This window comes from Lissotriton vulgaris, chromosome 7 (assembly GCF_964263255.1).
Source record: "Lissotriton vulgaris chromosome 7, aLisVul1.2, whole genome shotgun sequence".
Classification (NCBI taxonomy): Eukaryota; Metazoa; Chordata; class Amphibia; order Caudata; family Salamandridae; genus Lissotriton; species Lissotriton vulgaris.
In genome coordinates this window covers 1,492,667,707-1,492,683,944 of record NC_141695.1, presented here as the reverse complement: position 1 = coordinate 1,492,683,944, position 16,238 = coordinate 1,492,667,707, and the positions used below count along the sequence as shown (strand labels likewise).

General features: G+C 40.6%; 1 protein-coding gene across 1 annotated transcript in view; it reads left to right on the top strand.

Annotated features, from left to right (window-relative positions):
• The window catches only part of SDC4 (syndecan 4), a 36,852-nt gene extending 20,856 nt beyond the window's left edge, over positions 1-15,996 (top strand). Inside the window, exons 2-5 of the mRNA XM_086932309.1 lie at positions 2,429-2,585; positions 5,283-5,323; positions 6,284-6,476; positions 9,379-15,996. Coding sequence (XP_086788435.1) covers positions 2,429-2,585; positions 5,283-5,323; positions 6,284-6,476; positions 9,379-9,530 — 543 coding nt within the window. The 3' untranslated portion in view covers positions 9,531-15,996. The remainder of the gene's footprint in view (positions 1-2,428; positions 2,586-5,282; positions 5,324-6,283; positions 6,477-9,378) is intronic.
• The last annotated feature ends 242 nt before the right edge of the window (positions 15,997-16,238 follow it).

Genomic DNA, 16,238 nt, shown 5'->3' with positions numbered 1-16,238 from the left:
AATGGCTTCGCTGTTAAAGCTACAAAGGCAGTTGCGTCCTGCTTGGCTGGATTTCTGCACCCTCTCCTCCCTCCTCAGCGCGGCGTCGGGAGCGGTGTTGACTGCACCCTAGGGCCTACCGAAATTGCCAGTGTTATCGCAGACCAGTTTCCTCGGATTGGCTTGCGACCAACTGCACCGAAGTCCATCGTAATAATAAAAGTCAAGAATTAACTTGCAGCAGAGTGAATTGTGGGTGTTCTTTAGTTCCAAGGTTAACGTGCTCTTGTGTGTGGAGGCCCATGCTGTCAAAACAGTCTTGGAAAAAAACTGAAGAGGCAAATAAAGGAAGCTTTGTGGGACGGCGGTTTGTTGGAGCTGTGGCTGGCCCCTTTCTCTTTGTGGTCGTTAACAAATGGTCTTAAAAGAAAAGTTAGAATTGGTTTCCCTTTGCAGTGCAGTAAAAAGTGGAACTTGATTGCACTCTTTTGCACAGCATCTGTTGAGTTTGTTTTGTTGGCCAAATATCCTTTTGATAGGAATGGACTCGTTTGTAACTAGTACAAAGAAGATGATTATGATTATTATTTTGTTCGACAGTTCTCAACTCTTGCTGATTAAATGGGTACATATATTGCTTTATTTTCGAGATCCTTTATTTCCACAGACCTTTGAATTGTATAAATGTATCACCCGGGTAAAAATGGTATCTGCTCTTTGTGCGGTCTGGTATATATCCATAACGGCCAGTCCCAAAGTGCCCTTGTTGTTCCATCTGGACCAGCCTTATAGGTAGTAGAATCCATGAACTGATTTGGAATGATTCATTGGTGTCACTAAAGGGTGTAGGTTATTTTTTCTAGGTACTGCTTTCGGCTAACAGTGCTTCCTTGAGTGACTGAAGTAGTAGTTTATCGCACCCTAGATTTATTGAACAACAGATATTACTTTGGATTTTTCGGTGTTTTTCTTGGAGATTGTAAAATGTTTTGTGGTCAGTGTGGGTTAGCTAGCTCTAGAAGTGCAGATCACCCAGCACCCTTCCACCAAACCAAATTGGACACTCATGCAAGCACAGACCATACATGATGGTGCTGAGGTAAATTCAAAGATATTTATGCCATGTTTTTAAATCTAACCCTTTATCCAGCGCTTCAGGGAAATGCACTTGACTGTTTGGGAGCTTCCTCTGTCTTCTGGCACAGCACAAAGCCATTACACGACCATTGGAGTTCAACCGATTTGAACCAGTGACTCGATGGACTGATGATCCTTGCTTTTCTCTTGCCGCATTACAGTTTCTGAAGGATTTGAACTACATTACGGGTGGATGCATGAAATTGTAGGAAACTAATTGCAGAGTCCCCACTAAAGATCACTAAATAAGCCTGCTGATTGGTAATCTGAGAACCTTCTACTCACCTCCACTAAAGAGGTGTGGGTGACCTAAAGTTCACATCAATCATTCTATACGTGTGGTTACATTCTCAAGCTTAGGCTGTTGAACCTCCTATTGACTTTCCTGGAAATGTTTGCTGTAGCTTTGTAACTATCCCTTCTAACATAATGGAAGCCCCTTCCTCATAAAGGCCTTATTGTCTGTTTGTAAACTTGTCCTTTTTTTTCGGTTTCTGAGAGCATCGTGGTTCTTTTGGGGTATTTATTTATGATTTCTGAATGCTTACTAATAGCAAACATGCATCCAAATTCATATTATGTGGATTGCTGATGATCCAGAAGGCTGTTAACAAATATAGGAATAAGTTAACACCATAATGGTTGTAGCAAGATGTGCTTTCTGTTTTCAAACAGTTGGGTACTCTGGCATTCTCATTTCTCTCAACTGTTCTTCCCTGTCTTCTGTTCATTTCAGATCAGTACACTTGCACTGTCCCACAAACGTGAGGCACATAATTTTGCAGTTTGCAGCACTTGCTTTCAAAAAAGGCTTGTTTCTCTTTATATGTTCACTTATGGCTTTGGTTTACAGACTTTTGCATCAACTCAAATATGGCAAGTGCTTTATGGGGCCTGTGTTATGTTAAAGCGGCAACGTATTATTGGTTTAATCTGGTGTGATGCTTTTAGTTTTTCCTTTTTTTATTTTTCTGTTTGTTGTAATGTGTTGCTTTTCCGTTCTCATGTGGCACCAGTCTTCTTGTGGATTTAGAACCACTGTCCTATGACCTTCACTGTCAAGCTTATGTTCCAGTGTGTGCATTCCTATTCTTTTCTTATGTGAGTGGTTATTTGCATCCTTCACAAAAACTGTGCAAGCAGCAATAGGAGTAATGGATTTGGGTCAAAAAGTTCAGTCTGAAGATTTAAGGCCTTTCTGCATCAGGAAGCTACTTTTTAATGCAGGACAAACCTGGCGTTCTTATTCAACGTATTACATCGTTTCACAGTATTCCTTTTTGATATCTTATTTTTCTTTCTTTTAATCTAGGTAAGAGAGACTGCCATCATGAAACCTACTGGAGATATATTCTCTGGCTCTTTACCGGATGATGAGGATCAGAGCATTGAAATTGGTGATTTTGATGGCGATGAAGACCTTGATGATGAAGATGACTATGATTACCCATCAGGTTCCGGCGATGGAGGTACATACAATCCATTTTTGTCTGCACAAAGCGATCTAATGTCCTTATTGAAGAGGGCATTGTTTTTCATCTCCATTTGCAGTTTCCATTTTGTTGCCCATAATTGTGCAGCTGTGTTGCAGAGGCTACTTGTGTGTGCTTAGCTCTGCACATGTACATTAAAACAGATCTAAAATGGTTCTTAACTATTAAACTTTTTGTTTGTGCTGCTCTGAAGGAGGGTCAGTGACATTAAATAGTATAAAACTTTCCTAGTGAAATCAGTATGGTAAGTACCCATCAAACCCTCCCATATTTTTTTTTTCTTCTTTTCTGCTAAAAATGTTGTAATGAGCTTTTGTTCCAGTGATTTTATATTCCTTCTTCTAGCACTGGACTTTTATGCAGGGCTGAATACCGATATGGCTGGATGGCTCAACAAATAAATTGATACTATTGATCCGATACTACCTTGCCAAAATTGTGCATGTTTCCTCCCAAGTCAAATGCCAAGTTCTGCAGATCCAGACCTTAGATTTGAGTCTAGCCTTGTCATGCAATAGGAGCTTACCAGAGTGTCTTACTGCTAAACTTTCCAGGAATTCACTTGCTTCTCCTCATTCTTCTCTTCAAAATCTGTCCTATGCCCAGGTACTATTTAGCAAAAAACAATATGAGGTGCTTTGGAATTAAACTTGTGTAGCTTCGGCTTGGAGAGCTGTGATCGCCACCAGTAGTCTCTCTGATTAGGGTAAACCCTTGACTCCAGGTCCTAACTGCCGCTGTCGCCAGTCCTGAACGTTTCACCTACGAATCATTGATTTCCAATGTATTATTCTGGTAAGGCCACTGGAGCAAAACAAGACCATAACACCTGGAATGCACTGGGCTGTCGTGCAAGCCCGGGACTGGGAACCATGTCCGTTAATCCTAGGACGGAAATCGCCATAGATGTGATTCAGATGGAGGTATAAGGCAAGGGGATGGGTCTTTACATGTTTAACACCACAACTGTCAAGGTTCCCAAACTATTACTGCATCCTAACCCCCAATCTTATTTTCGAGCTTGTTTGGGACATTATTTGATCTGGAGCAGTAAATAAAAGCCTGGCTTCTCTGGCCTAGTCCTAGGCCCTGAAACCGGACTTCGTGCAAAATGCCTTGCTTCATGTAAGTGAAGGACGCCTCCACCTTCTTACATCATTTTTCCTCAGATTCCATATTCCAGGGTAGGTCATTTGTGTCTTTTTAGTGTTGACTTTCTCGAAAAAATTTAGAGATATAAAACCTGGTAAATGTTGGAGCCGCAGGCAACTGGTGTTCACAGAAATTAACAGGGTGGCCTGAACTTATTTGATGCAGAGCGAGGCTTGCCTCAAAGTTTTAAGAAAATGTGATGCACTCCCGCGTTTCAGGCTGACCAAACGTGTCTCAACAGATTTAAATTACAATTCTGTTTGTGAACTTGATGTACTCTGAAAACTGAAGAACCGGTTCTGCTGTTGGCACAGAACCAGCTTAGACAGATAAGATGGCTACATAATGTACAAGGGCAAGACAAACGCGCTTCACTCGCCCTGGCAGATAAAACCAGACACCAGTCCCTTCAGATTTTCGTAGAGTAGACGGATTTTTACTTGGTTCTGGCGCCTTCTTTACAATGAAGGCTTCTGTTTTTCCTTTTTTTCCCAATAGAAAATGCACTTTGTTTCCATAAGCTCGATACTGATCTCGGGGCTTTAAGTGGGCTGGGTCTTGCCGGTGCTAGCACCGGCAGATCTTAAAAACTTGAGACGAGTCCCTGTCAAACTCTCCATTCGGGCCTCACCCTCCGGTTGGAAAAGAAAATATGAACTCTGCAGCAGTGCTTAAAGACTTTGATGTAATTTAAGAGACTCGTTTTAGTTCTTTCACAGTCCATTTATTAACTGAAGCATTTTCAATATTATATACAACAAGTCCATAGCAGTTGCTTATTTATTATATGCAACTAACAACCATTGACAAAGCCAGTAGCCCTGGCTTGTGGTAGGTGTAATGTTTACTTGTTGTATTATATATCTAGATGCAATGTCAGAAGCAGAAAAACACCAGTGGGGTGGCACACTAGGCTAGCACAGATTTTTATCGTATGTGTTTTAAAGCCCTGCCCTCAATTACATAAGCCACGACTCTTTGAGATAGCCCCCCCCCGCCTCTTTCACCCCCCCCGTGTTTTTTGACCCCACTTAAAGCGCTGACTTATCTTATATGGTGCGTTCCTCAGTACTGTAATTCATGACTGCCAGTCCAATGGATGTGCAGACGTACACGAGTAAGAAAAGAGAAAAACGTTGGTATTTTTATTTAAAGGAACTTTTAAGCAGATGTACATGTTATATTGTTAATGTGTTCATATTGCCTAGGAGTTATAGGAGGAATATTGCTGTCTATTCTACCAATTGAAAATCTGTTTGGAAGTGATTTCTTAAAAGGATGTAATGGAAATATGTAGCCAGATTTTGTGCTAATGTCGAAAATCCACCCATCCAGGAATTCTTGGCGTCCTCTGTTTAATAATAAGGATATCATTTAAATAACCTGTTCCCATTACATTCTTTCTTGTCTGCAAACGTACTGTATTGCACCTATTTTGAGAGCTTTAGATAAAAATAAAAAACGAAGTCCTCCAAGTGTAAGTGCCTAAATTGATGATTTTTTTTCCTCTTTACACAACAGATATTTCAAACGAAGATGAATCTTCCTCGGTGGTACCCGATGTAAGTTTGAATAATTTCTGTCATTGTGTTTTTTTTGCATTGGAAGCGGTGTGTTTTCGCTTTTGCTTGGTGCTATACAACCATTGCAATGTTAGCTCACATAGAACATAAGCGCAGGCCTTGCACCCTGCAGTTCCCTTTCGAACCAATTTCTTCTTCCTCTGCACTAGTTTCACCAGATTTTCCATCTCTAGAAATGTCAAATGTAACTTACTTTAGTATTTGTAGAATTGTACTTTTTACGCCCATAACCGAATCACCTTAGTTGATGTGGCCCAATCCAAAACTTGCAAAGTTATGTTTTTTTATTTAGGCATCTCCTTAGTATGGAGAACATTGCACTGTATTTTCCCTTCTGCAACAAACTGTGAATCTTACTCTTTCACTCTTTATCTCTTTCCTTCTCTTTTTCTCTGTTTCTTCTTTATGCCACTCCTTTCAAGTGGTGTGTGTGAATTCTGCGCAATATAATTTTGTGTAAATGGGCAAAAATTAGGCGAAATGCAAAAACTGCATTTAAGCTATATTTTACCATGACATCCTCGTATATCTATTTTGGATACGAGGACGCATTTTGTGCTTAAAAACACACACACAACACAGGCGCATTGAACAGCCGCTCTAGTTATGATTGCTCATTCTGCTGTTGTGATGAAGCTTGGGATAACTTGGCATAGCAGCTGTAGTGGGAAATGACGACTATTTAACAGAAATTTCACCCAGACCTGCTCTTTTCCTATTGCTTTCTCGCTCTAATTTAAAAAACCATATCTACGTCCAAATGCTCACCTGCTAAAGCGCACCAGCAGCGATTCCTAATTTGTAGTTATTGCATTTGTAAGTGAACATTAACTTGCCCATTAGATTGTTTGGACTAATTTATTGGATTACGAAAGAACATAGGAAGCTAGTGTTGCATAAATTTTTTATTAATTTTGGCATATTTAACTTGTTTTGCAGTTTCCTACTGATAACCGCATTCCTGATGGTGATGCAAGGAAACCAAAGCAGGAGAATATTGATGAGGAACTGGTGCAGAGAAACGAAGTGTCCCCAGACAGGTCTGCTCCTGTGTCGGGAGATTCCTCGAATGAGATTCCAATGGCCATTACTGGGCATGAAAGCTTCTTTCAAAAGACAGAAGTCATCATTGGTAAGTACTTCTTTTGAAAGGGGGAGTGAGATGCACATTGTACAGGATGTTGGCATGCCACTTGAGGGTTAGCTCAATAGTGGTGACCTTGGGCCTATCCCACTTTCAGCAATTAATGCACACTTTTGGGATGTATTCAGGGAAGGCCCATACTGCGGTATGTTTTATCTCGTCTTCAGGGTTCTTCCAGTAGGGGGGAGGAGTATGCTCGAAGCAACAATGAACCTTTTGCTCTGACAGTCAAACAAGCTTCAGTAGACCAAGGTTTCACTAAATTCCACTCTGAGGAGAGGGCTTGCTGGAAGTCAATGTACAGTCTTAAGGCTGATCTTCCTTTAGCATGGAAAATGTTCTAACCAGAGAGGGAAAGACTAACACTTGAAGAAAATAGTAATGGAAATATTTTGCAGGCTAATCAATGTCCTGCATTTATGACATAGAACCCCTACAGAATTTTAATGGGATGGGATAAAGGAGAAGTCCTGAAGGTTATACAAAGGTTTAAATTGTAAACCGGTTCTAATTGTTTATTTGTAGTAAAATGTTGTGTGTTAAATTCACATATTTCAAAATGTGCTTTGGGTGCCGAACCAGGGATCCAGGCCAGCTCATGGTTGAATTTGTTTGGCTTGACTCTCGCAGTTCTAGATCACCTCTCCTACGTTTGGACTTAAAACATTTATAGAGCTTTTTCTTCAAGGGTTCCTCACTGCTCTTTCCCAGGCCAGCTTTGGTGACGGTTCGCCGGCTTCGGTGACGGTTCGCCGGCTTGGGTTTCAGCCAACTCCTGGTTAAACTCTGGAAATCAAACCTCTGGAGTTTTTCAGCAGGATGAACCCGGACGGCAGGCCGGCTCACGGTTGAGGGTAGCAGGCTTGATTAGCCAGATAGTCTGTCCCCTTATGGAGCTTTTTTTTCCAAAGTTCTGCAAAGTTCTGGAACTTTTCCTGAAGTTCCTCCGTAGGTCCCAAAGTGTCAAACTTACTCTAAGGGTCTGGAAGCTTCAAGATGGTCCTGGAAAGTTTGAGACTTAAGTTCCCTCAATCCACTTGGACAACCCCTTACAAATCCACTGGTAGTACTCCAGTCTGGGGATTCTTGGTGGTGACGGTCCGGGTGAGCTCTGTTAACCTGTAGCTTGCAGGGAGTCCACTATTTAGCACATTTAATGCCAGGTAGTCCACAGGACTGTAGTTCCAGAATGTACAGCAGGCAGTCTTCAGAGTGCAGGGCCTGGTTGGTGCAAATCAACCAATTCTCTGGGTCAAGCAGGAGAGCGTTCCTGTCTAATGAGGTGCAGGGCAACACTCCAGAGTATGACCATATCCTCCAAGTGTAGAACTATAGTCTTCCAGAGATCACCATTTCTCCAAAATTCAACATATCTAATTTTCCAGCAGAGAGACCAGAGCTGGCTAAGCCCACCTTCAGGATGGCTCATCTCCATATTGTCCCTCACTCCTTAAATTTGCTTATTCCTTCCATAATCCTGCCATCTGGCTGGGTTCAAAGAGTAGAGGTGTAAATAAAACTGGCCTCTCTTGCCTCCTTCTATTGAAGATTTCCCCCCCTCCCCTTCTCTGGCATTCCTATGTAACAGAACCCTGCCCTCCCAGAATTGCTCACTAATCCCAGGGGCTACTTATGAACTCATCAAAGCAGCCTGGCTAATCGACTTAACTCTGACCAATCAGTTCAGATCACTGGAAGGCTGAATTTTGGCTTACAGACAAAGTCTTAACTTCTTGTCTCTAATTTTTAGGATAAATTCAACAATGGCATAATGTTTGATTTATCAATACCATTCTAGGAAGTCCTTGATGATGATATATGACCTCCTTAAGAGGAGTTATTATTTAATAACTTATTGCCATGTTAACCTATGTGGCTGGGGATCTGCAATTGGGAAGACTAACTGGGCAATTTCTCCAACACAGTGCTTACACATTTTATAGCTAACTCCACCCCTTCAACACCTAGTGGAGACATTATGAGGTCTGATTATGTCTAAATATTGCAGACCCTCCCTTCACAGTATTCCTAGCACAAAAGCCTATTTTGGAAGCACTTCACTGCAATGTGGGGAGTGAAATGTGCAATTTCACTAACCCCCAGCACATATAAAGCTTATTTTGTAAGGTCCTCCTTATTTAGTACCTGATACCCACAGTAGAATGTAAATACGAGCTTGTCGAGGACTTGCCCTTAAGGGCTACTCCTCTTCCATCAGCACCACTGACTGTGTGAGGATTTGACAGTAGGCCTCCTGCAATCAAAAGACTGCCATATGTCCACTGACGTAGGCAATTGGCACCCATACAGTACTGAGGCATATGCCTAATACTAAGGGCTTGAGTGTAGGCAGCTGTTGCAAACACTGCTGCTCTTGTTCGTCAATCTGAGGCATGAGTGTTGTGGCACACTGACTGCAATTCTGCCATGCATGTTTGTTACACCCTGGAACTGAGGTTTTGTGATTTGTCATATGAACGTTTAAACATTAGATCGCCCTGTAGGTAATTTTTGTAAATAGTTAAGTGGATTTATTAAGCTTGCAGCAGGACTACTACTAACTTCCACTGTAACGAAAAGTAGTTAAATAGTTGTTCTGCCATTTTTGCTAAATTTATAAACTCTCCTGGCAATCTGTTAGCTGAGGGGTAATTTAGGGAGCATCTCAATCAGTACACTTTTTTTTTTTTTTTTTTTTTTTTTTTTTAGATTTCATCGATGCTAAAAGTTAAATATTTAAAGCTAAATGCATACACGTAAGTGTAGCGAGCGGTGTCTGGGCTCTTGTACCTATAACATGCTGGATGGATTTATTTCAAGTGTAGAAAATGCCATTCCACCGCATTATCCAGAACACTTATGTCTCTTTTTGTTTCCTCACTCCCTCTAGCTCTGATCGCCGGTGGTGTTGTTGGTCTGCTCTTTGCTGTTTTCCTTATCCTCCTCCTGTATTTCCGCATGAAGAAAAAGGATGAAGGCACCTACGACCTTGGAAAGAAACCCATCTACAAGAAGGCGCCTACAAATGAGTTCTACGCATAAACATTGCTCATTCCTGAACAGACTTTTTCACCGCATTTGGCGCTGAACTTGGGTGTACCTGCAAATGCCATTGCCGTACCTTGTATCAAAATGATTTTTAAAAAATCCTCCGTACGACCCATTATATTTTACTCCATGGTAAAAGTGCCACGTGTAGAGGCAGAACAGACTGGTTTGCCTTTAAAAACTAAGACAGTGTTGCCAAATTATTTTGGTATATTTTTGGGGGTGGGCTATAGGCGCAGGGGAAGCAAAGACAGCGCAGATGCCACCCAAACCTCGAACGATCACAACATACTTTTTATAAATGTGTTTTTGCTGAACACTCAAACCTTGCGTGATTTTTTTTTTTTTAAGTCCTTTCCTTTTAGAATACCGACCTGTTGAGAAAAGCTTGGTTGTGGGGCATTTCATATAGAATATAAAAAAAATAATATATATATTGGGTACGTCGCTTTTGTCCTTTTTATTATTTTTTTTATTATGTTTAGAACACTAAACGTGTAATTCCTTTATAACGCTCTTCGGATAAAAGACTTCAGGGGTTTCATGATGCATTTTGATTGTGGCTCTAGGAACTACAGTTTCTTGGCCATCCATTTCTCGAGCGCAATCCATGGCGCAATATCCTTTAAATGGTGACTCGAAAGGTACTCTTACATTTTTGAAGACCATTCTTTGTGTAGTGTTGTTGTTAAGCAGAATAAAATAGCATCATGTAAATGAAATAACAGTGGCTTGTAGAGATTGTTCCAGAATAAAATTCTACTTTTTATACTTAATTTAATTCTTATGTTTTTAGTACCTTGTGTTTGTGTACTTTACTGAGGGCATTCCTTCCTTTTCTATGCCATTTTCCGATCAAAATGAAAGACCTGTCTAAGTTTAAAATGCAGGTGTATATGGGTTTCTGCATTTCTGTATTGGCTATGGTATATGGTACATATTTATAATTTTATAAGTGACAAATAGGGATCAAAATCTTTTCATTGTATTTATACCTTTTCATAGTTTTCCTCGTGTAACAATGGTACCTTCATGTTTGACAAAACTAAGCTATTTTGTTAATGTAGCTGATTTTTTTTTTAATGTTGGATCTAATATATTTTAGATGAGTGCAGGATATTTATTTTGCTTTCTGTATATCTGATTGTCGCTTATTCGTTTCAGAATGTTTCACCATTACCTGTGCCACCCAATATTATCAACTTTCGCATCTTTCTTTAAATAATCATATGGGAAGGCGCACAATTTAGAACACTTTAAATTATTGGTACTGGTAGAAACAAAGGGAAAGATGTATATCCTCTATATATCAATTAAGCACTCAAATTATTTTTCTCTATATGTAATGTGCATCAGATGTTTATCTCCTCAAATTGTATTAACCAGACGAGTCCTTTCAACATGCTTTACTACTATAATGCACGTAGATGTAGTATCGGCGAGGATTGTTTGAATTTTTCCAAAGATAATTTCTTTATGGATAGTAAATGTAACTTTCCAGCTTTGCCTGTTTGGGCAGAAGGCAGCAGTTTATTTCTCCACCAGAGATGTTTTATTGGTGCTTTTTGAATTTGTATATTCATGCTTGTATCTTTGGGGTGACTCCAAAGGGGCTATGTGGGTAGAGGGAAGAATACATGATTGGGCTTTGATTACTTTTAGAAAGTTCATCTGGTTGATCAACTGTTAAGTCGTTCAACCTTGGAAATGTACAATGTACCCAAAGCACTTTGCTTCTAAATTCCATAGACTCCTGTGAAATTGTTAGAGGCTGTGCCTTCAGCATGTGATTGGCAGAAAGAGAGAAGGTGGTCCCAAGTTGTGCAAGCCCAGGCATGCTCGAGAGTGGGTATAGTCTAGTATACTTAGATTCTTTTTCTGTTTTAAAGACCTTGTATTAGTCTTACTAACGGAAGTATTTCTGCCTTTGCAGGGTGATTACATTTTCTCAACATGCCATAAAACCCGCCCATTTTAATTTATTTTGATAGCACGCTATCCCTTTGACATATTTTTATTTTCTGAAACTTCATTCAAATTACAGCAAGCACCACAATTTATTGCTAAATTCTAAAAAAAAGTGTTGAAATCTGTTATTGGCCCTTATTAGGTCTAGCTTTGAGATATTTGTATTGGTTTTGCCAGCCTTCTGCGTTTCAAAAAATTCTTAATAAATATGTCTGCATATATGTGTATATAAGTGAGGTTTCTGTTAGCTCTTTATAGCCATTGGTGTGGCCAAGATTCACTGATGTTTTGCCGCTGCCCATGAGAGCATAGGGCAGTTGGTCTGACCACTTCAATCATCTTCTCTCTACACTGTGAGTGACTGAATTTGGTTAAGTAGTCCACTTCAGTGGCAGGGTTATCTCCTTTCCTTATTGCCCCAAACATGCATGCCAGCTTTTAGGTGACCACACCTTTACTTTTTATTAAACTTAAACCTTTAATGTATGTTGCTTATGTTTTTTCAAAAAGACATTTAAAAAAAATTGCAGGCTTGCCAAGGTCCGACCTTTTTGGATTTGCCAGTTCTTGCTTGGTCTTAGAATTGATATAGATTGGGTCATGTGTAACCGGCCCATTCTTTAAAAGCAGTTGCATGGCCGTAGAGCAGTGTGTAAGGGAGTTCCTCTCTTTAGAAGTTGGCTCTGATTTTTAGAATGAAACCAGTCCTTCAATCGTTACTGCATCATCCCCTTTAAACCTTGAAACGCAATTGGATGCTGGGCCGCGGTTCTTATTTCTGCTGTGCCGATGATGGTGTTTCGGCTTGTTTCATGGGAGCCTGTATTCAGTCCAGTGCCTTGAGACCTTCACGTGTGAGTAGCTGTGCTATAGAAGTCCCTGATTGATTGAGTAATTGAAGTTGGACCACAGACCATGGTCACCCCCGATGTGCTCATCCTTGTGAGCATTAGCAATTCTAGTTTGGGTACATATTGCAGCAGAGGGGCTTCATCTGATCCCATGGTGCTTGTTATATGTTCCACATTTATCCTTTTTAAAAACACCTTAGATTGTCTAGTCTTGTGAACAGGAAGCGGTGTGCAGAATATCAACAACATAGAAGCTATATGCATCAAAGCACAAACTGGCTGGTTCTGTAGTGCTTGCTAGCCTTCACCCTCATGGAGTATGGGATGCCTTAAATTATGGGGAGGGGCCTTTTAAAGTGGCACCTGTATTTTATCTGCATTAAAGCGCCGGATTTGTGGGTGTACCAAGGAGCTAGAATGACAGTCGTTCTTTACTTAGCGTACTAATGGCATTGAAACTCTGGGAAATGTGTGGGAATTTTCCTAACGCAAAACAAAGATGATGGACGTAATGTTGAACATTGTCAAACAGTCACCGATCTGGATTTAATCCATCGTTCTTTTGGTCGCCCCGTGATTCCAGTTTGGACCCAGTCGTATGCAAATCAGCCTTGACCCTGTTCCCCATGTGAACAGTCCAGCCCGAACTGCCAGGACAGTTCTCCCTGGACTGAAAAACCAGCATCTGGAAAAAGTTTTGGCTCCTCAGCCAGGCTAGCTTGAAACCGGTGGCATAACGTTTTCCTAACTACTTTGTTCTGACGTATCTTTTGCATTATGTGAGACATGAAGGCTCTTTGTCTCCTTTTTCTGCTTCCATATATTGTGATATAATATAGTAGAAGTGTCCACTGTAATGGGTAGTGGGCAAGAACTTGCCCGCACTACTCACAAAGGCTTCTGGCCACATTTGATTGTTCGTTTGCTGGTTAGGTTTGATATGCAATAGCGCTTGTGTTATTCAAGTAGAACATTGTGTATTCCTTTGGCTAAGCCATGGTCTGCTTTGGCTCTGGACCCTTGTGCCATTAGCTTGATGCATTGTCTGCCCCATATAAGCCTGCTAGAGTGTTTTTGTCTCACCTGCTTTCTGTTGGCCTAGCCTTCCGCCTTCATTGAAATGCACAAGGGATATTTTAGATCTAAAATATACACTTTATAATCGCAAATGTTTTTACCTCAACTGTTCATTGCTTTCACAAAGCAAACAATGTTTTTTTTTTATTGTTTTGCAACAAGCTTTTTGTATAGTTTTTGTCTGAGCTGGAGTAGGAGTCTCCAACCTATTGGCTTTTCCAATGCTTGTAATTTTTGACAATTACCTGTTCAATGTGCACTTAGAAACCTAGTATTTCCTGTCCTTCAGATTGTGATATTTCTTAAGAGTGGCGACAGCTTTTCTTTTGTTTGGAAAACTTGTATTAGATTTGTAAATGCAACTCTACCCCATATCGGGGGCCTTCGTCTTTTAAAAGTTGACCAATCAGTTTTCAACTGTGCAGAGAACAGTGCACCCAGAGGTTTATGTAGACGTCAGTAAGTTTGAAATGCAGGTCTATTTGGCGTTTGATTGTAGCAGTTTTTTTTTTTTGTTTTTTTTTTTAGTTTTTAGGTTTTTTTTTTTAGCAGAAATCCAGTGCCTACGTTTACTGTACTTTTTTAAAGCACTTTTGTTGCAATGCTAAAATGTGCTTGAGCCTATCACGGAAAAAACTGCAACATGAGGAAAAAAAGTAAATACAATTATTTAAAACTCCCAAATTAATAACACACGGCTGAAATGTTTGCAGTTATGACAAGGATGGAAGGATTCCCTTAAACAGCCCACACTTCCTCTGGGGTACCTTAATTGCACATGGATTCCTCCTACCGCCCCTCCCCAACAAAGAACCCAGTGCCCCCTTTCTGTGTGTCCTCTTCTTGTCTCAGCACCTATCACCTCCCCTTCCTTATCTCCTACCCACAGCCTCCTTGTAGCTTCTGCCTCATACTTGTTTTTAAGCAGTCCCAGGTGCTCCGCTTCCTGTTACCATACAACCCAGTAGCTGCTTCTGCACCTCTGTACTACATGGGGTCGTCTGTACCCAATCCACCGCCTCTCGCCCACATCTCGCTCACTTCTTGTGCCCGAGTTCTTTTCTAAACGTGATTTTTTTTTTTTTTTTTTTTTTTTTTCTTTTCCTGCCCTGTTTGCATTCCACCGCCATGTTATGATTCAGGCACAAGGGCCTTATCCGCTGCTTGGAGACAGCCATACAGACCCAGTCAGTGTGCCAGATAATGGCAGGGTCATTCCCCCTTCATCAGCACAGTTTGCCGCTAAAATGCAAACAAACTAGCAGATCGGTTTGTGAGGAAATTCTGAGGCGCATGCGGATGCAGCTTCCTTCTAAATGAGGTTTCGGCTTCAAGGCTAGGTGGAACTAATGCATTCCGGGAACGAATATTTCACTTTTTTTTTTTTTGCTCATCTGCTGCCCACATTTTGCATGGTTCAGTTAGCGTTCAGGAATCGTATTCAAGAGGAAATTCCATGGGGCTTATGTATTGTCTGTGTGTACAAAGGGAGAACCGTTAGTCCTGAAAAGTGCTTTCCCTTTTTTATCAGAAATTGACACGCACATTTTCTGGAGTGCTACACTTAAGTTGACTTCAGCAATTAGCGCCTTTTCTCTGCTAAGAAGATCCAGTTTTAGACCACTTTCGCTACCAATAAAACTGTTTCGAGTAAACCTCCTTTTACTCGAGTTTCAAAGAGTGGGTGTTGCATTTGTACGCCCTCGGAAATTCTTCTGATCGACCACGTTCTCCTCAAACAAACTTTGGACCCTTCTAGTTAACAAACCGGAGTAGCGCAGTGTTGTGTGTTTTCTATAATTCACTTAAACAGGGAGTGTATTTAGAAAGGCATTGATATACTGATCGATCGTTAACCCGCATATTTTTGTATTTTAACGGTCTTCCTGTCAAATACCCCTTGGTAATCAATTTGAAAACCCCTTTCTCTGAATTTCATATACCCAAACCCATCTCGTCGTTTGTTCAGTTACAGTAATTTACAGGCCCAGAGTTTTATTTTTCGAGTGCCATTTTGAATTTTAAATCTACTTTTTATGGACCTAATTGTGCGGGAATGTTTCCGTGCTGGTCATGGCATTTAAGGCACAGCTTGCCTGCTTTTCATGTCCAAACAATGAGATTGAAATGCCATGGAGTGTTTTGCCGCTTGCACAAGTCTTTAATGAATCGATCAGCCCATTTCCTTTTTTTGCATAGTGGAAAGCCGTGGAATGTTCCATCCTGCTGCAGTTTTCGAAATCTAGCCAGGTGTCACAGGAAGTTTTAATTTCGAGTTTACTGTAGGCTGCGCAGATTTAACACTACGTTGGCCTACATAAACATACGAAAACGTGTTCTTTTGCTTTTGGAAACGTCTTCTTGAAGTGCCAGTCAAACTTTTTTTGCTATACAAACCTATTTTTATGTAAATCTGTAAATAGTAAGTGCGAAATCTGAGGCTGAAATGTTTTTACAGTCTTTTTGGAATATTTGTAATCTAGCTCTTCTGTCTATATTTGTACCAGTATGTTTGTTATTTCAGGTACAGACTTGATTTGAAATAAACAGTTTCCCAAAACAAATGGACTGATTTGATTTTTGAGTAACATCATTCAGATTCTTTGAACATTTATTACCATGCTTGTAAATTACTTTTTCCCCCTTTTTTTCTTCTGTATTTGCACTGAGGTATATTTACAGCGTGGGATAAATAATGTATCCTTACTCTTAGCCCAGGCACAAGAATGCCACGACACCCAGGCCCCACAGTCCCATTTGATACTGGCCTGGCTCCCGTGCTTGGCCTTCTTTTGAGTTTGTGGCT